The sequence below is a fragment of the Oncorhynchus gorbuscha genome, linkage group LG11, assembly GCF_021184085.1.
Source record: "Oncorhynchus gorbuscha isolate QuinsamMale2020 ecotype Even-year linkage group LG11, OgorEven_v1.0, whole genome shotgun sequence".
NCBI classification, from domain to species: domain Eukaryota; kingdom Metazoa; phylum Chordata; class Actinopteri; order Salmoniformes; family Salmonidae; genus Oncorhynchus; species Oncorhynchus gorbuscha.
The window spans coordinates 24,105,421-24,132,005 of NC_060183.1; the positions used below are offsets into that span (position 1 = coordinate 24,105,421).

Sequence of the window (26,585 nt, forward strand, 5' to 3'; positions counted from 1 at the left end):
AAATCACACACACTATTTAATTCATGCTTGAGTTAATAACAAAATGTACTAGTGCAATGTGCTACAAAATACTAGTGTGTTTAGCACTTTGCACTATTATTTTTTGTTATTCTTTATGGTGGCACCGGCTACAATCCATTGAAGCCTGAGTGCAGACCCTCACACTGGCTTTCAACATTATATCAATCACATAATTGTCAGGTCTTGTTAAGTGCTCTTTGAGGCCTAAGAAACAGTAGGAGGTCCATTTAAAATAAATTACAGCTGCAGGTATGAGTGCAGAAGGTGAGGCACCACTTTGATTATACATACCCATTCATTTTGTCCCTTAAAAGTGGCACTCCAGTCTCCTTTTCACCTAATTTAACACCTGATTTGCTTAATAAAAAGGCACATCTCAGTGGTCCATGTATGTCATGACATAGCAGGGTGGCCTTTCCTCTTTTGTTCTCCATTGCTCCTCAAGCATTCAGTCCTCGATTGCCCTTCTCCTTGGAGTTTGCACTTGTGTCTAAAAGACACTATCTTGCTAAAAACATTTTTTTACCCTTTCGGGTGTGTTCTTCACTGTTTATACTTGGGGTTTCGCTTTTCAACAGTAAAAGTTCAAAATACGCTTGAGTCCACTCCAACCCCTTTAACAGGAACATGAAAGGAGGGAAGCAGAGGGAGAGGAAAGCGGGGAGATGGGTTTGTTGACCGATAGTAGAATACGAATAGAAAAGGAAATACAGACAAGATGTTCATACATCTAAAGAAATATCAATTTATTTGAATACAAACTTAGCTACATGGCATGAAAAAATATATCTACCAAAGTGCATTCAATTGAAATGTACTAACACGATTACGAGGTTTAAAAAGAGCAATAAAATGACAAAAAAATGACATTCTTCAAATTCCCTTTACATGAAGTATTGATCTAGATTCATTTGGCCATAAAAACAAAAACAATGAGACATTTCAAAGCAGTTTAACAATTATTTTGATAGCAAAGCCACAAACGGTTCTATTATTTTATAAAGAGCAAATCCAGGGCAAAAACAAGGCTGTGCTATGACCACTAAACTTTAAAGAACTGGAGTGATTGTGTTGTATAGGGCAGTCCTTAAATCGTTGAAAACCACCGTCTTACGCTATTCCATGGCAAGGAGCTGATCAAAGTTAATGCGCTTCCAGCAGATTGAAAATAATAGAATTGAATACAAAAAGGGACAGCCTGGTTTTTGCTCTGAATTTGATCATGAACATTTCGGCAAACCTATATTTACTTCCAATTGTGTCTTTAACAGTAAATACCCTTTTTAATATGATTGGTTGTATTTATGGTTGCTTCTACAGTTCAGTTCCCCCTGAGAACATTTAAAACAAATTTACACACAAGGCTCTCACAGACATTGCTATAGTTCTTCTCTACAAAATACTCATCAGATCAGGCCTTTTTGACCTCATATAAAAGTAAAAAGGCACAATAGCAGTTTGCAAGCCAGCTAGAATACAAACGGTTTCAAATTAATACAGACCAATTTTTCCAATAATGAAAATACTATTCTTATTAAATCATCATTTCTAACAGTTTTGTGGGGGGTGGTATCATAAAATAGCTTTGTGCTTATAAAGTACTCCATAGCTCCAGGAGAGGAGAGACTCCATATGGTCTTTCATATTCCTTTTCTATTCCTCAACTAATAGAATGTAAATAACATATATTCTGCCAAATGTAATAAAAAAAATATTTAAAAAAAAGATGGTTACAGACTGTAATCACTGGTTCATCACAAGCATTCACATTTTAACCAAACAAATCAACAGAACTTTCAGTACCGGTAACTCATGATTGCTTTTTAGATTTGTAGTCTTGTTACTTCATACACTTTCAGATAGATTTAATAAAAATAGAATATGAAGGAGAAAAAAATGTAGGCACGAGACAGTGAAACCATGATTATGACATAGTAGTAAAACTAGTGCAACATTTACTGGGAATTATGATGGAGGGAATGTAAAAGCATGGCAATTCGTAAACACATTTACAAAAATGGTGCTGGTCCCTTATCTAGTGGGAGATCCCCATTCAAAAACACAGACAAAAGAACACAATGTCTGAAAAAAGACAGGCAGGACAACTTCCCTTCACTCACCAGCGTTAAAGAATGCTCCTTCACATGCACACACACACACACACACACACACACACACACACACACACACACACACACACACACACACACACACACACACACACACACACACACACACACACACACACACACACACACACACACACACACACACACACACACACACACCTTAAAGTTCAGAAAGTCCCTCTCCATGCTCATTCAACTCCATGGAGTAATAGTCCAGTGGTCGCCTAAGGACAAAAAGCATACACAGCTTTTGACAACTGCTACAACGGCACAATTATTAAGTGAATAAACTGAAGTATATTGTTTTCTCGGAAGGGTTGAGGCAAGATAATGATAGCGAATCATGTTTCTATTCACATTGGCGTAAAAGGGCCATCTGTGTAACTATTATGTACAGCTGCATACAGTGAAATGAGGCCTCTTCACTTAACCACTGAGGCAGGATGTGTGCGTACATAAGCACGTCTGAGTATGTATGCACATTGGAGACTGTGCGTGTGTGGCTTGAATGTGTGTTTGTGTATGGTCTCACCTCTTTTTGTAGAGGTAGGTAAAGAGGGCTGCCCCCAGTCCCAGTAGCAGTAGAGCTCCAAGGACCAGGCCAATATGAAGGCCCAGGGCAGACTCTGAAAAGAACCAAAACCATCAGTCAGCTAAGCCTAAAAAGCCATTTAAATGGAGATTCTCTAAGCTTACAGAGAAGGCTTAGTCTGTGTCTAGGAAACCAGCCTATAGGAAATAAACCTGTGCACTGAACTATGCTCCCAAAATGAGCATATTCGACTCACATTGTCAGCCATGCTTATCTTAAAAATAAAAAAAACACCAGGAGAGCTCTGTGCATGCTAGGGTCCATGAACTCATATCTGAAGTCTCCAATATCTGGTATGACCATTGGCTATGTCTAAATCTGTACAAAGATCGCCACCGTCTGGACAATAATGGTCAAATGTGAGTTAAGAATCTGTCCTTCATGGGAAAACTTTTGCACATATTTCCACAGTTAACAACTGAAATACTCAATCTTGACATAGCAACTACAGATAATCTATCCCACTGGACTAAGTAAAGGGTACAGATGATCTGTAAAAATACAGTGTAATGCTGGAGGACTAAACTAAATGCCTCCAGCGCTGTCCTGTGGGTTGGTTTGTTTTCATTCCATCCAATATCCTTGTTTTTGATTGGCTCTTCACCAATATCCTTTGTCTTCATTTGTTGTTAGTTAATTTGTACTTAGGCCTTCTACAACTCAACACTAGTGGTCAGTGTGTGGTGTGTTCTCCGGGGGTATTTTCCTTAGTCAATGAGTGTAGCAAAACATTTTGCACCGTAGCAAAAAGCTTTACTCCAAATGGAAACAATTTTGCTCCGAAAACGACATTATCTATTGGACAAATTCAGGAAGGTCCCTCCCTGTTTCTGACCGTTTAGTTATGTTTACTTACTTACAAGTGAATATACCCATGTTAAGGCAATGAGATATTTCCTCCAACCAATGTTTGCTCACACATATCAAGAGAGCTACGTCCAGGTATTCAATAAAGCTTTATAAGTGTGGTGTGTTCAGGCCGTTTGCGTATGTCGGGTTAAGACCAGGGTTGTGTTCGATAGGGAAAACTGTAGCAAAACATTTCAGGACGCTGTGCAGCCAAAAATGAAAACTTAGGTACATTAACCTGAAGAAAATAAATAAAAAGACCCTGGGCAGACTGTGGGTGCAAACAGCGGCTGGTAGAGCAGTCACATAGGGAGGCTAAAGGCAGTCACATAGGGAGGCTAAAGGCAGTCACATAGGGAGGCTAAGGGCAGTCACATAGGGTTGGCTAAAGGCAGTCACATAGGGAGGCTAAGGGCAGTCACATAGGGTTGGCTAAAGGCAGTCACATAGGGAGGCGAAAGGCAGTCACATAGGGAGGCTAAAGGCAGTCACATAGGGAGGCTAAAGGCAGTCACATAGGGAGGCTAAAGGCAGTCACATAGGGAGGCTAAGGGCAGTCACATAGGGTTGGCTAAAGGCAGTCACATAGGGAGGCTAAAGGCAGTCACATAGGGAGGCTAAAGGCAGTCACATAGGGAGGCTAAAGGCAGTCACATAGGGAGGTTAAGGGCAGTCACATAGGGAGGCTAAAGGCAGTCACATAGGGAGGCTAAAGGCAGTCACATAGGGAGGCTAAAGGCAGTCACATAGGGAGGCTAAAGGCAGTCACATAGGGAGGCTAAAGGCAGTCACATAGGGAGGCTAAAGGCAGTCACATAGGGAGGTTAAGGGCAGTCACATAGGGAGGCTAAAGGCAGTCACATAGGGAGGCTAAGGGCAGTCACATAGGGAGGCTAAAGGCAGTCACATAGGGAGGCTAAAGGCAGTCACATAGGGAGGCTAAAGGCAGTCACATAGGGAGGCTAAAGGCAGTCACATAGGGAGGCTAAAGGCAGTCACATAGGGAGGCTAAAGGCAGTCACATAGGGAGGTTAAGGGCAGTCACATAGGGAGGCTAAAGGCAGTCACATAGGGAGGCTAAGGGCAGTCACATAGGGAGGCTAAGGGCAGTCACATAGGGAGGCTAAAGGCAGTCACATAGGGAGGTTAAGGGCAGTCACATAGAGAGGCTAAAGGCAGTCACATAGGGAGGTTAAGGGCAGTCACATAGGGAGGCTAAAGGCAGTCACATAGGGAGGTTAAGGGCAGTCACATAGGGAGGCTAAAGGCAGTCACATAGGGAGGCTAAAGGCAGTCACATAGGGAGGCTAAAGGCAGTCACATAGGGAGGTTAAGGGCAGTCACATAGGGAGGTTAAGGGCAGTGACATAGGGAGGCTAAAGGCAGTCACATAGGGAGGTTAAGGGCAGTCACATAGGGAGGTTAAGGGCAGTCACATATGGAGGTTAAGGGCAGTCACATAGGGAGGTTAAGGGCAGTCACATAGGGAGGCTAAAGGCAGTCACATAGGGAGGCTAAAGGCAGTCACATAGGGAGGCTAAAGGCAGTCACATAGGGAGGCTAAAGGCAGTCACATAGGGAGGCTAAAGGCAGTCACATAGGGAGGCTAAAGGCAGTCACATAGGGAGGCTAAAGGCAGTCACATAGGGAGGCTAAGGGCAGTCACATAGGGAGGCTAAGGGCAGTCACATAGGGAGGCTAAAGGCAGTCACATAGGGAGGCTAAAGGCAGTCACATAGGGAGGTTAAGGGCAGTCACATAGGGAGGCTAAAGGCAGTCACATAGGGAGGTTAAGGGCAGTCACATAGGGAGGCTAAAGGCAGTCACATAGGGAGGTTAAGGGCAGTCACATAGGGAGGCTAAAGGCAGTCACATAGGGAGGCTAAAGGCAGTCACATAGGGAGGCTAAAGGCAGTCACATAGGGAGGTTAAGGGCAGTCACATAGGGAGGTTAAGGGCAGTCACATAGGGAGGCTAAAGGCAGTCACATAGGGAGGTTAAGGGCAGTCACATAGGGAGGCTAAAGGCAGTCACATAGGGAGGCTAAGGGCAGTCACATAGGGAGGCTAAGGGCAGTCACATAGGGAGGCTAAAGGCAGTCACATAGGGAGGCTAAAGGCAGTCACATAGGGAGGCTAAGGGCAGTCACATAGGGAGGCTAAAGGCAGTCACATAGGAAGGTTAAGGGCAGTCACATAGGGAGGCTAAAGGCAGTCACATAGGGAGGCTAAAGGCAGTCACATAGGGAGGTTAAGGGCAGTCACATAGGGAGGTTAAGGGCAGTCACATAGGGAGGTTAAGGGCAGTCACATAGGGGGGTTAAGGGCAGTCACATAGGGAGGTTAAGGGCAGTACCATAGGGAGGTTAAGGGCAGTCACATAGTGAGGTTAAGGGCAGTCACATAGGGAGGTTAAGGGCAGTCACATAGGGAGGTTAAGGGCAGTCACATAGGGAGGTTAAGGGCAGTCACATAGGGAGGTTAAGGGCAGTCACATAGGGGGGTTAAGGGCAGTCACATAGGGAGGTTAAGGGCAGTACCATAGGGAGGTTAAGGGCAGTCACATAGTGAGGTTAAGGGCAGTCACATAGGGAGGTTAAGGGCAGTCACATAGGGAGGTTAAGGGCAGTCACATAGGGAGGTTAAGGGCAGTCACATAGGGAGATTAAGGGCAGTCACATAGGGAGGTTAAGGGCAGTCACATAGGGAGGTTAAGGGCAGTCACATAGGGAGGCTAAGGGCAGTCACATAGGGAGGTTAAGGGCAGTCACATAGGGAGGCTAAGGGCAGTCACATAGGGAGGTTAAGGGCAGTCACATAGGGTGGTTAAGGGCAGTCACATAGGGAGGTTAAGGGCAGTCACATAGGGAGGTTAAGGGCAGTCACATAGGGAGGTTAAGGGCAGTCACATAGGGAGGTTAAGGGCAGTCACATAGGGAGGTTAAGGGCAGTCACATAGGGAGGTTAAGGGCAGTCACATAGGGAGGTTAAGGGCAGTAGTAAAACCAAAGATGGACGAATATTACATCTCCAGTCTTTTCAGCAGCTAGTACAGTGCCTACAGAGTTGCGTTCCAACGTGGGATTGAAATAGATGTTATTGTAATTTTGTCATTGATCTAAAATACTCCATAATGTCAAAGTGAAAAGAAAATTCTACAAATTAACACAAATGTAATAATTTCTAATTGTATAAAGACAATTATTTGGTTGTAATTTTGTAATATTTTATATCAAGGGCGGTCAAACATCCTCCAGGGGAGCTACTGGATGTGCAGGCTTTTGTTCAAGCCCCGCTCTAACGCACCTCATTGTAGCCTAAACATCAGCTGCTCAACAGGGCCTTGATAAGCAGACTGTGTGTCTGCTGATAAGACGGTGTGTGTTAGGGCTAGATCTAAAGCCTGCACACCCAGTAGCTTCCAGATGGATGGTTGACCATGTGTTTTATACAGTAGCCTAACAGTGCAGTTATTCTACTTTTTGGTGGGTTTGGTGCCTTGATCAAGGGCACAACGTCAGGAGATAGTAGGCAAACATGGGATTAGAGACCAGCGGCCTTCTAATGTCAATACCAGATTATTCAGACTTTCATGTAGGCTACATAGACACCACCAATTATTGGTCAAGGATATTTGGTTAAAAGTCATGAAATTCCATCTGCCAAAATGTGTATAAACCCTTAACAGTGAATAATCAAAAATGTCTCTATAGCAGAATGTAATTTGGGAATTTCTGTGAACATAGTTTAAATGGACCAACTGGAGAAAAGACAGTTCCTGCACCTCTTTCATCCCAAGTCAAGCACTGGTTGCGTAAGTATTCTAGGGCCCTATAAAACACAGAAGGAATCCAGACAAAAACATACATTAGTAAAGGTCCGTCAGTCAAGTATTCAAAAGCCCAGGGAACTTTTTGAAAGCCTCATAAAAAAAGAGAAGTGATTGGTCGATGGGTAACAATAACAAAAACAGACATTGAATACATATTTAAGCTTGGTCAAGTTAATAATTATTCTGTGGATGATGTATTAAACCACCCAGACACTAGAAAGATAAAGTTGTTCTTCTGAGCTGCTGGAGGGGAAGGAAACTGCTTAGGGAGGTCACCATGTCACCATGAGGTCAGTATGGTCTAGTACGGTGTCCTGGCAAAATAAATAGTGGGGGTACGCCGTACCGGTAAAACATGAGCCCATCACAATAGTGAAAACAATATGTCAATGAAACTGTAGGCTATTACACCATGATTTATCATTACCATTTGTCAGAGGCATGAAATATTAGCGAATGGCATATAGCCTATGCTATAAAATGCGATGTGGTTTGATGAGAACACTTACATTTTGCCAAGGCAGATATGAGTGGCCGACACAGACAAGCAGTGGACGCATAAATTTGGGCCTAATGACAATCGCCAAATGTCATTATACTTTTGGGTGTTTTGTGTAACAGATGTCTCTTTCCATTCACCACTGTTTGGAGGCTGGAAATATGCTGCGAGTGGATGAACGTGCGCAGGTAGCCTAGTAAAGGATCCCTTTGAAGTGTTTTGACAATTAGATGAAAACATCATGACTGGTTGTGTTTATGCCACAACAAAAAGGTAATAAATACATTTTAAAAGTTAAATGATACATCTTTATGACTCACAGAGATGCTTTTGAATTTATAGGGATTCTAAATATAATTATATGATAAGGCCCAACAGCCTGCTGGCCTGCCCATATAGCAGCTGGCAGCCGCCTAAACGAATGCAGCATTTTCTGAGCTGAACTTACCAAGATGCACCTCCAACAACACATAACACCTCATATTAGTCTGCCCAAAAACAATGATAACTTCTCCCGCCCAGTGGCATGAGGGCTATTTAGGTGAACGTTGATGCCGCACCATAAGCAGTGCCCACTTTACCAAAGGCAGGGGCAGAAAATATACTTAACAAAAATATTAAAAGGCAACAGGTAAAGGGTTGGTCCCATGTTTTATGAGCTGAAATAAAAGATCCCAGAAATTCTCCATACGCACAAGAAGCTTATTTCTCTCAAATGTTAAGCACAAAGTTGTTAAGCATTTCTCCTTTGCCAAGATAATCCATCCAACTGACAAGTGTGGCATATCAATATGCTGATTAAACAACATTATCATTACACAGGTTCACCTCGAGCTGGGGACAAAAGGCCACACTAAAATGTGCAGTTTTGTCAACACAATGCCACAGATGTCTCAAGTTTTGAGGGAGTGTACAATAGGCATGCTGACTGCCGGAATGTCCACCAGAGCTGTTGCCAGAGAGATGCAGCACTCCACCAAATGTATTTAACATAAATGATGTAGCCTACGGTAGAAAGAGTTGTACCCTGTGGTTTTTCTGTAACCCATAGACTGGAGACCAGAAAGCAATTCAGTCTATGGGTAAAAGTTCAGCAGTTCAGAAAGCAATTCATTTCAACAAACGTCTTAATTTGAATTAAACTTAACTAAAAACAAGGAGTGCTTTGTTGGAGCATAATTCTTCCTTAAAAAAAAAAAAGAGGTAGGCCTACCTGTTTGACGGACGCAATTATGCGAATCCATAGATTTGTCGGTATAACTAAATCCTTGAATATCGGTCACCATGCACTCTTTAAATGCCTCCGTGTCTGGGTTTTGGAGTGGTACCAGATAATAGAAAAGCGTTCTATAACAATGCTTAAGTCCATGATACCTTATGCTAGAAACAAGCTTTACAATGCCCACAAAAGACGTGACTGATGCACATGGGGATATATTGAAAGTGCACATGGGGATATATTGAACGTTTTGAAAGTGCAATGCTTAGATTCATAATGATGTCTAAAATTTCATTATTTGCAAACAGCAGCCGTTTCATTGCAAACAAGACACTCTGGTTTGACATTGGAGAAATACAGCGCCTATTTCTCTGTCCAGTCTTCCCTGAAACACCTATTTTGATTATCCACCTTTCTTTTGAGACTTTCAGAGTGACATTTTCTTGATTGCAAGCAGTTCTTCCCCAATCTATGCTCAAAGAAATATAGAAAACTAATTTCAAAAGAGACATTGGTGAATTTGTCAGTGTAATCAGAATGAAAATATTAGGATATGTTATTGACGTTAAACTAATTATATAGCCTAGTAACCAGATACAATTTTGAACGTATCATAGGCCTTTGAATTGGGCTGCTATTATGTTCTGCCGACTATAAGCTGAGAAACAAATTGGCCTGAGGCCAAACCCATTGCCAAACCCCACTGTACATTATTTTAGATTAGCAGGGATAGGAGGTGGTGGACATTTTGTGTCTCGCCTAGGGCGGCAGAACGTCCAGGGCCGGGCCGGTTAGGCTGATACATTTTTTTGAGTGCATGTGCATGCACACATAGGTGGTCCTGTCCTGGGAAGAAATGTAATCTACTTTCACCCCTGGTTCAATGGCTGTGATGGGAGAAAACTGAGGATGGATCAACAACATTGTAGTTACTCCACAATAATGACCTAAATGACAGAGTGAAAAGAATACAAATATTCCAGAACATTCAACAAGGCACTAAAGTAATACTGCAAAGAAACAGCAAAGGAATACACTTTTTGGCCTAAATGCAAAGCCTTATGTTTGGGGCAAATCCAAAAACATTGAGTAACTGCCTGCTTATTTTCAAGCATGGTGATTGCTGCTTCGTGGTATGGGTATGCCTGACATCGGCAAAGACGGGAGTTTTTCAGGATGAAAAAAAACCAAAATGGAGTTAAACAGGAAAATCAGTCTGCTTTACACCAGACACTGGGAGAGAAATTCACTTTTCAGCAGGACAATAACCTACAACACAAAGTAAAATATACACTGGAGTTGCTTACCAGTAGTGGCCAAGTTAAAGTTTTGACTTAAATCTGCATGAAAATCTATGGTAAGACTTGAAAATTGTTGTCCCCAACACCTTGACAGTGCCTGAAAATAATAATGGGCAAATATTACACAATACAGGTGTGCAAAGCTCTTAGACTTGCCCAAGAAGATTCACAGCTGTAATCGCTGCCAAAGGTGTTTCTAACTTGTATTGATTCAGGGGGTGAATACTTATATAATCAAGGTATAGTAGTGTTTCATATATACACTGCTCAAATAAATAAAGGGAACACTTAAACAACACAATGTAACTCCAAGTCAATCACACTTCTGTGAAATCAAACTGTCCACTTAGGAAGCAACACTGATTGACAATACATTTCACATGCTGTTGTGCAAATGGAATAGACAACAGGTGGAAATTATAGGCAATTAGCAAGACACCCCCAATAAAGGAGTGGTTTTGCAGGTGGTGACCACAGACCACTTCTCAGTTCCTATGCTTCCCGGCTGATGTTTTGGTCACTTTTGAATGCTGGCGGTGCTTTCACTCTAGTAGCCACACAAGTGGCTCAGGTAGTGCAGCTCATCCAGGATGGCACATCAATGCGAGCTGTGGCAAGAAGGTTTGCTGTGTCTGTCAGCATAGTGTCCAGAGCATGGAGGTGCTACCAGGAGACAGGCCTCGAGACAACCCAGCAGCAGGACTGCTACCTCCACCTTTGTGCAAGGAGAAGCCGGAGGAGCACTGCCAGAGCCCTGCAAAATGACCTCCAGCAGGCCACAAATGTGCATCTGTCTGCTCAAATGGTCAGAAACAGACTCCATGAGGGTGGTATGAGGGCCTGACGTCCACAGGTGGGGGTTGTGCTTTACAGCCCAACACCGTGCAGGACGTTTGGCATTTGCCAGAGAACACCAAGATTGGCATATTCGCCACTGGCGCCCTGTGCTCTTCAAAGATGAAAGCAGGTTCACACTGGGCACATGTGACAGACGTGACAGTCTGGTGACGCCGTGGAGAACGTTTTGCTGCCTGCAACATCCTCCAGCATGACCGGTTTGGCGGTGGGTCAGTCATGGTGTGGGGTGGCATTTCTTTGGGGGGAGGTGCACAGCCCTCCATGTGCTCGCCAGAGGTAGCCTGACTGCCATTAGATACCGAGATGCGATCTTCAGACCCCTTGTGAGACCATATGCTGGTGCGGTTGGCCCTGGGTTCCTCCTAATGCAAGACAATGCTATACCTCATGTGGCTGGAGTGTGTCAGCAGTTCCTGCAAGAGGAAGGCATTGATGCTATGGACTGGACCGCCCGTTCCCCAGACCTGAATCCAATTGAGCACATCTGGGACATCATGTCTCGCTCCATCCACCAACCACAGACTGTCCAGGAGTTGGCGGATGCTTTAGTCCAGGTCTGGGAGGGGATCCCTCAGGAGACCATCCGCCACCTCATCAGGAGCATGCCCAGGCTTTGTAGGGAGGTCATACAGGCACGTGGAGGCCACACACACAACTGAGCCTCATTTTGACATTACATCAAAGCTGGATCAGCCTGTAGTGTGGTTTTCCACTTTAATTTTGAGTGTGACTCCAAATCCAGACCTCCAAGGGTTGATAAATTTGATTATATATGTATATATACACAGAAATACTTATTTTCCACCATAATTTTCAAATAAATTCATAAAAAATCCTACAATGTGATTTTTTGGATTTTTCCCCCTCATTTTTCTGTCATGGTTGAAGTGTACCTATGATGAAAATTACAGGGCTCTCATCTTTTTATGTGGGAGAATTTGCACAATTGGTGGCTGACTAAATACTTTTTTGCCCCACTATGTATGTGTGTGTGTGTGTGTGTGTGTGTGTGTGTGTGTGTGTGTGTGTGTGTGTGTGTGTGTGTGTGTGTGTGTGTGTGTGTGTGTGTGTGTGTGTGTGTGTGTGTGTGTGTGTGTGTGTGTGTGTGTGTGTATACACATACATACATACATACATACATACATACATACATACATACATACATACATACATACATACATACATACATACATACATACATACATATAATATTTATCCCGCTTCAAAAAAATACAAAATCCATTTTAATCCCACTTTGTAAAACAAAATGTGATGAAATCCAAAGAGGAACTGAACAGCTCTTAACCTCTTCAATCTACATTTACATTTAAGTCATTTAGCAGACGCTCTTATCCAGAGCGACTTACAGAGTGACAGATTTTTACCTCGTCAGCTCGGTGATTCGATCTTGCAACCTTTCGGTTACAAGTCCAACGCTCTAACCACTAGGCTACCTGCCGCCCCAACTGCCATTCCAGTTTGTGTCAGTTAATTCTAGATTATTTTAGAGTATCTCAAATGTAGAATATCCTATATAGACGTTAAATCTCAACCAGGTAAGGTAAACAATTCAAAATAACATCCCAAAAGATTACCATTTAGCTGGCATATGCCTACAATACAACATCGCTTTCAGTGGTTGTGCCCATTCTACACATTCCATTTCTATGGTTCTAGTTCTCATTTCCTCTACGTTCTAAGATCTAGATCCTTGGTGGAGTTCTAACTCTCCATGGAGTCTAGGAACTCTTCCTCAGTGATGTGCTCCAGTCTCTTCAGGACTTGGTCAGCGCTGGCTGCAGGGTATTCTGTCACAGGGTAATCTGGAGGGCTGCTGGGTGAAGTGCCCTGGAAGGAACAGCAGAGTGTATGGAGGAAGGGAGCAAGCTGGGTGATGGAGGTGAGAAAGCGACGGGTGAGGAGGGGGAACTCCAGACGCTCCGTAGAGGACTCCTCGCTCAGCCCATTCAGCATTCCGTAGCGTTGGTGTAGTGCCTCTAGTACTTTGACAATATGGGGTTTGCACTCCTGCTCTCCCTCCAGGAGACTATTCTCCGGGCCACTGTAACAGCTCATATCCACTTCTGGAACAAAGGCCCTATGGGGGCGCTATGTCATTATTGGATTTAAAAAACGTGCGCATTTTAAGCGCAATATTTTGTCACGAAAAGATGCTCGACTATGCATATAATTGGCAGCTTTGGAAAGAAAACACTCTGACTGTCACGCCTTGGTCATTGTATTTTGTGTTTTTGTTTTATATTTGGTCAGGCTAGGGTGTGACATGGGTTTATGTTATATTGTATGTTCGTATTGGGGTTTGTAGTATTTGGGATCGCGGCTGATTAGGGGTGTTGTATAGGCTTGGCTGCCTGAGGCGGTTCTCAATCAGAGTCAGGTGATTCTCGTTGTCTCTGATTGGGAACCGTATTTAGGTAGCCTGAGTTTCGCTTTGTTTTCGTGGGTGATTGTTCCTGTCTCTGTGTAGTTTCACCAGATAGGCTGTAATTAGGTTTTACGTTCCGTTTGTTGTTTTTGTATTTGTTTAGTTATTTCATGTGTCACTTTGTTCATTAAAGTCATGAGTAACCACCACGCTGCATTTCGGTCCGACTCTCTTTCTACAAACGAAGAACGCCGTTACACTGACGTTTTCAAAACTGCAAAGATATTATCTGTGAGTGCCCCAGAAATGATGCTACAGGCGGAACCAAGATGTAACCTCAAACAGGAAATGAGCTGAATTTTTGAAGCTCTGTTTTACTATCGTCTCCTTATATGGCTGTGAATGTGCTGTGAACGAGCATATGCTCTCTGCCGTTCGTCCAAGATGTCTGCAGCATTGTGACGTATTTGTAGGCATATCATTGGAAGATTGGCCATAAGAGACTACATTTGCCAGGTGTCCGCCTGGTGTCCTTTGTCTAAATTGGTGCGCAATTCTCAGTAGCACTCATTTTACCATGCGATACAGAAGGAGAAGCACACTTCCAGGAACGATACATCATTGAAGAGATATGTAGAAAAACACCTTGAGGATTGATTCTAAACAACGTTTGCCATGTTTCAGTCGATATTATGGAGTTATTTTGGAAAAAGTTCTGCGTTTTTACAACTGAATTTTCGTTTTTTTTGGTAGCCAAACATGATGCAGAAAACGGACCGATTTCTCCTGCACAAATAATCTTTCAGGAAAACTGAACATTTGCTATCTAATTGAGAGTCTCCTCATTGAAAACATCTGAAGTTCTTCAAAGGTAAATGATTTATTGAATGTTTTTGCTGGTTTTTGTGAAAATGTTTCCTGGTGATGCTAACGCTAAAAGCTAATACTAAATGCTAACGCTAAATGCTAAATGCTAGTTTTGCTATTGTAGAGAAGCATATTTTTAAAAATCAGATGACAATGTTGTTAACAAAAGGCTAAGCATGAGAGCTAGCATATTGATTTCATTTCATTTGCGATTTTCATGAATAGATAACGTTGCGTTATGGTAATGGGCTTGAGGCTGTAGTCATGATCCCGGATCCGGGTTGGCTCGACGCAAGAAGTTAAGCACAATAGTCAATAGACCTGTAGTTTATTTGAAAATATCAATTCTCAAATACTCAAGGTAGTTGAATATACAGTACCAAATCTACACACAACACCCCATAATGACAAAGCGAAAAACAGGTTTTTAGAGTTTTTTGCAAATTACAAATAAATAACAGAAATACCTTATTTACATAAGTATTCTGACCCTTTGCCATGAGACTCGAAATTTAACTCAGATGCATTATGTTTCATTTGATTATCCTTGACATGTTTCTGCAACTTGATTTGAGTCCACCTGTGGTAAAATGATTGGACATGATTTGGAAAGGCATGCATGTCAGAGCAAAAACCAAGCCATGAGGTCAAAGGAATTGTCCGTAGAGCTCCAAGACAGGATATTGTGTCGAAGCACAGATCTGGGGAAGGATACCAAACCATTTTTGCAGCATTGAAGGTCCCCAAGAACACAGTGGACTCCATCCATCAAAGTGGCCAGTGATTTCAAGACAGTTGAAGTCGGAAGTTGACATACACCTTAGCCAAATACATTTAAACTCATTTTTCACAATTCCTGACATTTAATCCTAGTAAAAATTAGGATCAGTTAGGATCATCACTTTATTTTAAGAATGTGAAAAGTCAGAATAATAGTAGATAAATATTTCTTTCAGCTTTTATTTTCTTTCATCACATTCCCAGTGGGTCAGAAGTTCACATACACTCAATTAGTATTTGGTAGCATTGTCTTTAAATTGTTTAACTTGAGTCAAACATTTCAGGTAGCCTTCCACAAGCTTCCCACAATAAGTTGGGTGAATTTTGGCCAATTCCTCCTGACAGATCTGGTGTAACTGAGTCAGATTTGAAGGGCTCCTTGCTCGCACACGCTTTTTCAGTTTTGCCCACAAATGTTCCTTGGGATTGAGGTCAGGGCTTTGTGATACCTTGACTTTGTTGTCCTTAAGCCATTTTGCCACAACTTTGGAAGTATGCTTGGGGTCATTGTCCATTTGGAAGACCCATTTGCGACCAAGCTTTATCTTCCTGACTGATGTCTTGAGATGTTGCTTCAATATATCCACATAATTTTCCAACCTCATGATGCCATCTATTTTGTGAAGTGCACCAGCCCTCCTGCAGCAAAGCACCCCCACAACATGATGCCGCCACCATCGTGCTTCACGGCTGGGATGGTGTTCTTCGGCTTGCAAGCCTCCCCCTTTCTCCTCCAAACATAACGATGGTCATTATGGCCAAACAGTTCTATTTTTGTTTCCTCAGACCAGAGGACACTTCTCCAAAAAGTATGATCTGTGTCTCCATGTGCAGATGCAAACCGTAGTCTGACTTTTTTATGCCGGTTTTGGAGCAGTGGTTTCGTCCTTGCTGAGCAGCCTTTCAGGTTACGTCGATATAGGACTTGTTCTACTGTGGATATAGATACTTTTGTACCTGTTTCCTCCAGCATCTTCACGTTCCTTTGCTGTTGTTCTGGGATGGATTTGCACTTTTCGCACCAAAGTACGTTCATCTCTAGGAGACAGAACGCGGCTCCTTCCTGAGCGGTATGACGGCTGCGTGGTCCCATGGTGTTTATACTTGCATACTATTGTTCGTGCAGATGAACGTGGTACCTTCAGGCATTTGGAAATTGCTCCCAAGGATGAACCAGACTTGTGGAGGTTTACCATTTGTTTCTGAGGTCTTGGCTGATTTCTTTTAATTTTCCCATGATGTCAAGCAAAGAGGCACTGAGCTTGAAGGTAGGCCTTGAAATACATCCACAGGTACACCTCCAATTGACTAAAATGATGTCAATTAGCCTATCAGAAGCTTCTAAAGCCATGACATCATTTTCTGGAATTTTCCAAGCTGTTTAAGCACAGTCAACTTAGTGTATGTAAACTTCTGATCCACTGGAATTGTGATAGTGAATTATAAGTGAAATATAACTGAAATAATCTGTCTGTAAACAAATTACACGTGTCATGCACAAAATAAATGTCCTAACTGATCCACCCTCTAAAAAGTCCCCTCCTGTTCCCAGTGTCAATTCCTTCCTGATATAAACCGAAGCCGTGTCTCATTTGTCGTCTAATCCAGTGGCGCAATGAATGTTTCCTCTCCAAGCACCGAGTAGCCCTGTCCATTTCCTCTCATTACCTAACCGACTTCCCAAAACTATAGCTTTTTAGCAAGAAATTTGTGGAGTGGTTGAAAAACGAGTTAATGACTCCATCCTAATTGTATGTGAACTTCAGACTTCAAAAGTTACAACACACCTACTCATTCAAGGGTTTTTCTTTATTTTCATTCAAGGGTTTTTCTTTATTTCCACTATTTTCTACATGGTAGAATAGTGAAAACACTATGAAATAACACATATGGAATCATGTAGTAACCAGAAAAAGTGTTAAACAAATGAACATTTATTTAATGAGATTCTTCAAAGTAGCCATCCTATACAGAAGATAGCCCAATTAAAAAAAATATGTTTACTTTAGCAGTCTGATGTCCTTGAGATAGACGCTGTTTTTCAGTCTCTCGGTCCCAGCTTTGATGCACCTGTACTGACCTCGCCTTCTGGATGATAGCAGGGTGAACAAGCAGTGACTTGGGTGGCTGTTGTCCTTTTCGGCCTTCCTGTGACATCAGGTGCTGTAGGTGTCCTGGAGGGCAGATGTTTGCTCCCAGTGATGCGTTGGACAGACTGCACTACCTTCTGGAAAGCCCTGCAGTTGCGGGTGGTGCAGTTGCCATACCAAGCGGTGATACAGCACTACAGGATGCTCTCGATTGTGCATCTGTAAAAGTTTGTGAGGGTTTTAGGTGCCAAGCCACATTTCTTTAGCCTCCTGAGGTTGAAGAGGCGCTGTTTCGCCTTCTTCACCACACTGCCTGTATAGGTGAGCCATTTCAGTTTGTCTGTGATGTGTAAGCCGAGGAACTTGAAGCTTTCCACCTTCTCCACTGCGGTCCCGTCGATGTGAATAGGGTCGTACTCCCTCTGCTGTTTCCTGAAGTCAACAATCATCTCCTTTGTTTTGTTGACGTTGAATGAGAGGTTATTGTCCGGGAACCACACTCCCAGAGCCCTCACCTCCTCCCTGTAGGCTGTCTCGTCAATGTTGGTAATCAAGCCAACTACTGTTGTGTCGTCTGCAAATTTGATGATTGAGATGGAGGTGTGCTTGGCCACTCAGTCATGGGTGAATAGGGAGTACAGGAGGGGGCTGAGCACACACCCTTTTGGGGCCCCAGCATTGAGGATCAGTGAAGTGGGGGTGTTGTTTCCTACCTTCATCACCTGTGGGTGGCCCGTCAGGAAGTCCAGGACCCAGTTGCACAGGGCGGGGTTCAGACAGTACTATGGTGTTGAATGCTGAGCTTTAGTCAATGAACAGCATTCCTAAATAGGTGTGGATCTATTGGGGCATTAAGCAAATTGAAGTGGGTGACAGTTAAGGTGGAGGTGAAATTATCCTTGACTAGTCTCTCAAAGCACTTAATGAGGACAGAAGTGAGCACTATGGGGCTATAGTCATGTAATTCCACCGGAGTGTGGTGTCAGGAAAATAACATCACACTCAATGTCAACAAAACTAAGGAGATGATTGTGGACTTCAGGAAACAGCAGAGGGGACACCCCCCTATCCACATCGATGGAACAGTAGTGGAGAGGGTAGTAAGTTTTAAGTTCCTCGGCGTACACATCACAGACAAACTGAATTGGTCCACCCACACAGACAGCATCGTGAAGAAGGCGCAGCAGCGCCTCTTCAACCTCAGGCGGCTGAAGAAATTTGGCTTGTCACCAAAAGCACTCACAAACTTCTACAGATGCACAATCGAGAGCATCCTGTCGGGCTGTATCACCGCCTGGTACGGCAACTGCTCCGCCCACAACCGTAAGGCTCTCCAGAGGGTAGTGAGGTCTGCACAACGCATCACCGGGGGCAAACTACCTGCCCTCCAGGACACCTACACCACCCGATGTCACAGGAAGGCCATAAAGATCATCAAGGACAGCAACCACCCGAGCCACTGCCTGTTCACCCCGCTATCATCCAGAAGGCGAGGTCAGTACATGTGCATCAAAGCTGGGACCGAGAGACTGAAAAAAAGCTTCTATCTCAAGGCCATCAGACTGTTAAACAGCCACCACTAACATTGAGTGGCTGCTGCCAACACACTGACTCAACTCCAGCCACTTTAATAATGGGAATTGATGGGAAATGATGTAAAATATATCACTAGCCACTTTAAACAATGCTACCTAATATAACGTTTACATAACCTACATTATTCATCTCATATGTATACGTATATACTGTACTCAATATCATCTACTGCATCCTTATGTAATACATGTATCACTAGCCACTTTAACTATGCCACTTTGTTTACATACTCATCTCATATGTATATACTGCACTCAATACCATCTACTGTATCTTGCCTATGCCGCTCTGTACCATCACTCATTCATATATCTTTATGTACATATTCTTTATCCCCTTACACTAGTGTCTATAAGGTAGTAGTTTTGGAATTGTTAGCTAGATTACTTGTTGGTTATTACTGCATTGTTGGAACTAGAAGCACAAGCATTTCGCTACAATCGCACTAACATCTGCTAACCATGTGTATGTGACAAATAAAATTTGATTTGATTTAATTCAGTTACCTTTGCTTTCTTGGGTACAGGAACAATGGTGGCCATCTTGAAAGATGTGGGGACAGCAGACAGATAGAATATGTCCGTAAACACACCAGCTAGCTTGTCTGAGCATGCTCCAAGGACACGCTAGGGATGCCCTCTGGGCCGGCAGCCTTGCGATGATTAACATGCTTAAACCTCTTACGTCGGCCACGGAGAACCCACAGTCTTTGGTAGCGGGCCACGTCAGTGGCACTGTGTTATCCTCAAAGCAAGTGAAGGTATTTAGCTTATCCGGAAGCAAGACGTCGGTGTCCACAATGTGGCTGGTTTTCCTTTTGTAGTCTGTGATTTAACTAGGCAAGTCAGTTAACAACAAGTCTTATTAACAATGACGGCCAAACCATAACTTGGACGACGCTGGGACAATTGTGCGCCGCCCCATGGAACTCCCAATCGCAGCCAGTTGTGATACAGCCTGGAATCGAACGAGGGACTGTAGTGACGCCTCTAACACCGAGATGCAGTGCCTTAGACTGCTGCACCACTCGGGAGACTAAAACGAAACGAAGATTGAACTCTTTGTTCTGAATGACAAGCATCACGTCTGGAGGAAACCTGGCACCATCCCTACGGTGAAGCATGTTGGTGGAAGCATCATGATGTGGGGATGTTTTTCAGCGGCAGGGACTGGGAGTCTAGTATATGGATTTCACGTGAGTGGGAATACAGATATGCATCTGTTGGTGACAAATACCTAAAAAAAAAAGGAAGTGGCGTGGATCGGGAAAAACAGTCAGTATTTGGTGTGACCATTTGCCTCACGCAGCACGACAAATCTCCTTTGCATAGAATTGATCAAGCTGTTGATTGTGGCCTGTGGAATGTTGTCCCACTCCTCTTCAATGGCTGTGTGAAGTAGCTGGATATTGTCAGTAACTGGAACACGCGGTCGTACACGTCAACCCAGAGCATACTAAACATGCTCAATGGGTGACATGTCTGGTAAGTATGCAGGCCATGTAAGAACTGGGACACATTCGGCTTCCAGGAAATATGTACAGATCCTTGGAACACGGGGCTGTGCATTATTATGCTGAAACATGAGGTGATGGCGGCAGAAGAATGGCACAATAGTTGGCCTCAGGATCTCGTCATGGTATCTATGTGCATTCAAATTGACATTGATAAAATGCAAATGTGTTCATTGTCCATAGCTTATGCCTGCCCATACCATAACCCCACATGGGGCACTCTGTTCACAATGTTGACACCAGCAAACCACTCGCCCACACAACGCCATTCAGGTGAAATGAAGAACGCTATCTTCTTCATCACCTAACGTATTGCACAAGTTGACTGCAGGTAATTTACTTAAAAAGTAGCTACAATTACACAAAGTGTATTAAAACACTTCAAAAGAAAGTTTCAAATGGTATTGACAAACACCTGGTATACCGCCCAAGTCTAACACTCACTCGTCTTTCCCTTTCATTTTAGTAGACACATTTAGTCAAAATGATAAAATCACACAATGCAACAAGGGATGTAGCCTACAGTCAGAGATAGACCATGTTGATTGGCAGGTGGAATGATGTCCAATGGGGTTGCAATGTAAAAGTGGGAGGCAAAGATCAGGTCGGCTCCATTCCTCCTCGCTCGGCAGAGATTTCAGAAAAGCTAAAATTGTGAGCTATGTCAGGGGGGCTGACATAGTAAGGGGGGCTGACATAGTAAGGAAGAGAAGCAAGAATAACCAGAGGATGGGAAGGAGTGGCTCATCTCATTTGCCACTCTACTCTCCAACAGACACTTTTGATAGGATCACCTACTTTGAAAGAACCTAATGAATCCCCACATGCAAAATATCAAATAAAATAATTGAAAGAGAACCTCCCCATTTCAGATAGTTTTCTTCCGCTTTGTGCCTCGTTAACACAACCCAGTTTAGTGAATGTTGTTGAAGCGGGGGCTCACCAGTGCTCATGCGTCGGTCAGTAGCCGGGCCGTTACAGGTGTCCCCCTGGGTGGGGGAGGTCTGGAGGATGAGGGCCCTCTGGTGGTTCGACAGGGCCTGGATGTTTCCCTGCACACGCAGCCACCCGGCAGCACAGGAGAAGTTGGCCACTGACACACACACACACACACAAAAATTACTCTACTATTATAGAAAACATAAAACCAAATCCCACATCCTATTGGATCACAAAAAAAAAAACTTTTACATTACCGTGTAGATTACCAATAAAATGGTCAGATGGGTATGTGGACATACTCGGTATAGATATCCCGAAAGAAAGACATTCTCTCACAACATTACATTTGAATAGAAAGTCAACAAAAATAGACAAGATCTAGCTACCACGGAAAGGAAAATACAGTTGAAGTCGGAAGTTGACATACACCTTAGCCAAATACATTTAAACTCAGTTTTTCACAATTCCTGACATTTAATTTAATCCTAGTAAAAAAATCCCTGTCTTAGGTCAGTTAGGATCACCACTTTATTTTAAGAATGTGAAATTGTCAGAATAATAGTAGAGAGAAATATTTCTCTCAGCTTTTATTTCTTCCATCACATTCCCAGTGGGTCAGTGGTTTGCATACACTCAATTAGTATTTGGTAGGATTGCCTTTAAATTGTTTTACTTGGGTCGAATGTTTCAGATAGCCTTCCACAAGCTTCCCACAATAAGTTGGGTGAATTTTGGCCCATTCCTCCTGACAGAGCTGGTGTAACTGAATCAGGTTTTGTAGGCCTCCTTGCTCGCACACACTTTTTCAGTTCTGCCCACAAATGTTCTATGGGACTGAGGTCAGGGCTTTGTGATGGCCACTTCAATACCTTGACTTTGTTGTCCTTAAGCCAATTTTGCCACAACTTTGGAAGTATGCTTGGGGTCATTGTCCATTTGGAAGACCCATTTGCGACCAAGCTTCATCTTTCTGACTAATGTCTTGAGATGTTGCTTCAATATATCCACATAATTTTCCATCCTCATGAAGCCATCTATTTTGTGAAGTGCACCAGTCCCTCCTGCAGCAAAGCACCCCCACAACACGATGCTGCCACCCCCATGTTTCACGGTTGGGATGGTGTTCTTTGGCTTGCAAGCCTCCCCCCTTTTACTCCAAATATGACGATGGTCATTATGGCCAAACAGTTAAAGTTTTGTTTCATCAGACCAGAGGGCATTTCTCCAAAAAGCACAATCTTTGTCCCCATGTGCAGTTGCAAACCGTAGTCAGGCTTTTTTTATGGCGGTTTTGGAGCAGTAGCTTCTTCCTTGCTGAGCGGACTTTCAGGTTACAACAATATAGGACTCGTTTTACTGTGGATATAGACTCTTTGTTACCTGTGTCCTCCAGCATCTTCACAAGGTCCTTTGCTGTTGTTCTGGGATTGATTTGCACTTTACGCACCAAAGTATGTTCATCTCTAAGGAGGTGACCAAATACTTATTTTCAACCAATACTGATTTTTTTTCTCATTTTGTCTGTCATAGTTGAAGTGTACCTATGATGAAAATTACAGGCCTCTCATCTTTTTAAGTGGGAGAACTTGCACAATTGGTGGCTGACCAAATACTTTTTTGCCCCACTGTATGTATGTATGTATATATATATATAGGGGATTGGAAATGATGCAGACAATTACATTAGAAGCCTGCAATGTTAAAGGTGATCCACCCCCTAAAAAGTCCCCTCCTGTTGCCAGTGTCAATTCCCTCCTGATTTGAACTGAAGCCATGTCTCATTTGTCGTCTCATCCAGTGGCGCAATGAATGTTTCCTCTGTGCATTCTGCACCTATACCGTGGGTCTGCCATGTTCAAGTCACCAGCCTCCACTGGTGTGCCCTTGTTTGCAACCCTGTGTGTTTGTTGTCTCTGTAATGCAAGAGTGTTGTGTCTCACCCTGCAGGTAGAGGGCAGAGATACCACAGTGACATCTTTCTTCCAGGTAGCCAGCCACATCCATCTCACTGTGACTCTGCACCAGCCCACTGCAGTCTGACACAGAAAGAGAGCAACAGATAGAGAGAAAGAAGAAAAGAGTGAGCTTTAGTATGGTTAAGGACGGTACATAAGCCATTAGAGATACTAATGATTTGAGACCACTTGATTGAACATTATACTATGTATTACGCACTTAAAAATGCAACACCTCAAATACGCTATATCAGACATACTGTCTAGTCATGCAGCAGAATTATTCCTCTAATCATTCCGGAAATGTGTGCTACTAGCGTCAATTTCCATTTACACTTCCCTTTTCTTAAAATACTCATAAAAAGCCCAATTTCCCAAGAACTATGGATGACATGGCTTACTTCCTGGGTGCTCCTGCCAATCACCGGAGAGGGGTGCCAAGCATAGGTCGATGTCGCTGGAGAAGGCGGGGCTGGGGCAGATGTTGGTCAAGCGTGGGGTGGGGGAGGAGCTGGTCCAGGAGGAAGGGCTTCTCGCCTCACAGCAGGAGCAACGGCTGAGAGACACAGGACCTTCCTCCACTGACCTGTAGCGTACACAGAGATGCGCGTGCACACACATACAAGGTATATTTATTGACACTAAGGCCTAGATTCAATCAGATTGATGTTAACTGGCGATAGTAGACACCCACATAGCTGATGTTCGAGATGTCGGAGGAGCTGCGTTTGAGCTGTCAAATCGGTGAGCAGCTGTTCTTGTGATCATTGCCACGAAGCCATACCTGTCCCACTCGCATTAGAAGTTCAAAACGAGAAAGCGTAGCCTATATAGAAATAGGGCCGGGACGATACCAGTATCACTGGAAACCAGCTTTAACGTTGGAAACAAACATCATTATGTTGTCATGTCATCCAGAGTCACCTTTAATTTATTTTCCAAACTATAGCACACAATATTTTACATACAGCAGGTTTATAAAGGACCAAAGAGTTGTCTACTTCGTGTTTTCATTTTTGCCATGGAAAGAATATTGCGATACTGGTATAGTCTTGGCCCCAATAGAAATAATGATGCTCAAATTGAAAATCATTCAACAACAAAAAATAACGAGAATTTCTATCAGCCTAATTGTGGTGTAGATTACATCTCACATTCCATTGTTCGAACTTGTAAACAAGGCTGCATGCTATTTCTCTTAATCCGACTCGGTGCAGTCAATGGCAATGTCCGGTTTAGATATAATTGCGGCAGCCGCTTGTGGATTTGACAGCTTTCTAACGCATTTCCACCTCTGACACTGTAAAAACATCAGCTATGCGGATGTCAGCTAAAGCGGATCGGACTGAACCGGGCCCGAAGAAAAGACTGTCTAGCTTCACTTGACCTATATACCTTTATGAAGAGTTTTATTCTCAGTAGTAAAAACAAGTGGATTTCATTCCTACCTGAGTACAGGCATCACCTGCTGCCCTCTGGTGGCTGAGAGTTTAATGAGAAGTCTCAGGTCATTACTGAACACTAGGGTGTCTCGGAGAGTGCTGTTGGTTAGGGTGGTACCAGCTCTACACACAGTGACTGTGTCAGAACACAGCACTACGGCTCCATTGGCCGGAATTGTGGCCCCCTCGGGAAACACCTGGTCTGTGAGAGAGATAGCGGAGAGATTATAGACCAGGTGAGGGAGGGAACGTGTGAGAGAAATATACATTTTTTGTTCTATTTGTTCCGTTATTTCTTTCCAGGTTACTGTTTATTAGGACAACAAAACGTTTCAAAATGTTGTGCAAATAGTCCCTCCCCGTTTCACACCATTTCTTTTTGATTCAAGCCTAGTGAACATCACCCTGCTCTCACCTGCTCCGGTGACGTTCCCGATGAGGTAGAAGCCGTTGTGGTCGGTGAAACTGGTCAGGGGTAGGGCCATGGTCGTACCGGTGCGATTCTCTTCAAACACTGTCAGGACCAGGCCCTGTAGGGAGGTCAGGGGCGGTCCTAGCAGCTCCACAAACCCCCTCTGCCGGCTGTGGTTGGTCCAGCGAGCACCGCCCACCTCACTGATGACCACACCCTCAGGGGGAGGGGGTGGGCGGGGACAAGAGTTCTCCCTCAGAGGTGTGGGTGGGGCCACCTGAAGAACAATATAATTGATAGGCGTTCAATGGTACAATAGCTTGCCAATTGAACAGGTGCCCTGGCTATCTAATAGACAGACTGGGGCCACGTCTGAAATATATTCTTTCTAGTACACGGGAAGATGCCAAACAATGAGCAAAATACAACTGGTTAGAGCAGGGTTGTGCCGATGTTGTCATACTTGTATTCGTGATCGTATCCATTTTTAAAATCACACCTGATACTCATAATCAGATTTACTCGTGATCGGAAAACCCAGAAGTGTGGTTTAAATGCCGGTAAAGCCAATACCACAAGTGCACATTACTGCACTATCACTCAGAGTGCATCTCAGAGCACATCGTTATGTTCCTTCACACACATTGTTAAACGACCCGACATATGAAAATGCACATGATTTACTTACTCAGTCCAATTATCAACAGGCGGCTAATAAATAGCCTAATGCATGGCTGGCTTCTACTGCCTGCATTTATTCCAGGATTTAGAGATGAAGCTAGGCTAATTTGCTTGCCCCATATATTGTTTCACTTTTTCACCCATATATTGTTTTCACTTCTTATGCCACAACATTTGATCAATTAAAATAAAAACAACCTACATTTGTCATTTTACTTTCTAATGATCTGACGCTCGGTAAACATGCCTGGGTGAGAATAAATAATAGCAAGCAAGCATGCATGCCGTGGCTTGGATCACGACAGACGACATCAGCAATGGACAGACAAAGTAGACCTACTAAACAACCCTGAGTAGACAGACTAAAACCACCATACAGCCTGAGCAAAGTCAACAGGAAATAACTAGATTGAACAACAACGACTAGCTATGGATTCTGATTTATACACAATGTCTGGAGAAGGGGAGACTTGTGTCCTAAGACGACTGACTGTGTGAGTGTCTGTTCGGGGGAAAATGAGAGTGGCTTGTTCTAATCCAACCGCCCCGTTTCCTTACAGACAGAAGAACTAGCCAATAGTTGTTTGGAGCACACAGCACTTCACACTGTTTGAGGGAGAGA

The 26,585-nt window shown here is 43.4% G+C and overlaps 1 protein-coding gene across 1 annotated transcript in view; it reads right to left on the bottom strand.

Annotated features, from left to right (window-relative positions):
• Window positions 1-746: 746 nt before the first annotated feature.
• si:ch211-183d21.1 overlaps window positions 747-26,585 on the bottom strand; it is a 35,804-nt gene continuing 9,965 nt past the window's right edge. The window contains exons 6-12 of the mRNA XM_046369068.1: window positions 25,286-25,559; window positions 24,877-25,072; window positions 23,830-24,014; window positions 23,414-23,509; window positions 21,475-21,624; window positions 2,683-2,776; window positions 747-2,374 (exon numbers count right to left, since the gene is read on the bottom strand). Coding sequence (XP_046225024.1) covers window positions 2,311-2,374; window positions 2,683-2,776; window positions 21,475-21,624; window positions 23,414-23,509; window positions 23,830-24,014; window positions 24,877-25,072; window positions 25,286-25,559 — 1,059 coding nt within the window. The 3' untranslated portion in view covers window positions 747-2,310. The remainder of the gene's footprint in view (window positions 2,375-2,682; window positions 2,777-21,474; window positions 21,625-23,413; window positions 23,510-23,829; window positions 24,015-24,876; window positions 25,073-25,285; window positions 25,560-26,585) is intronic.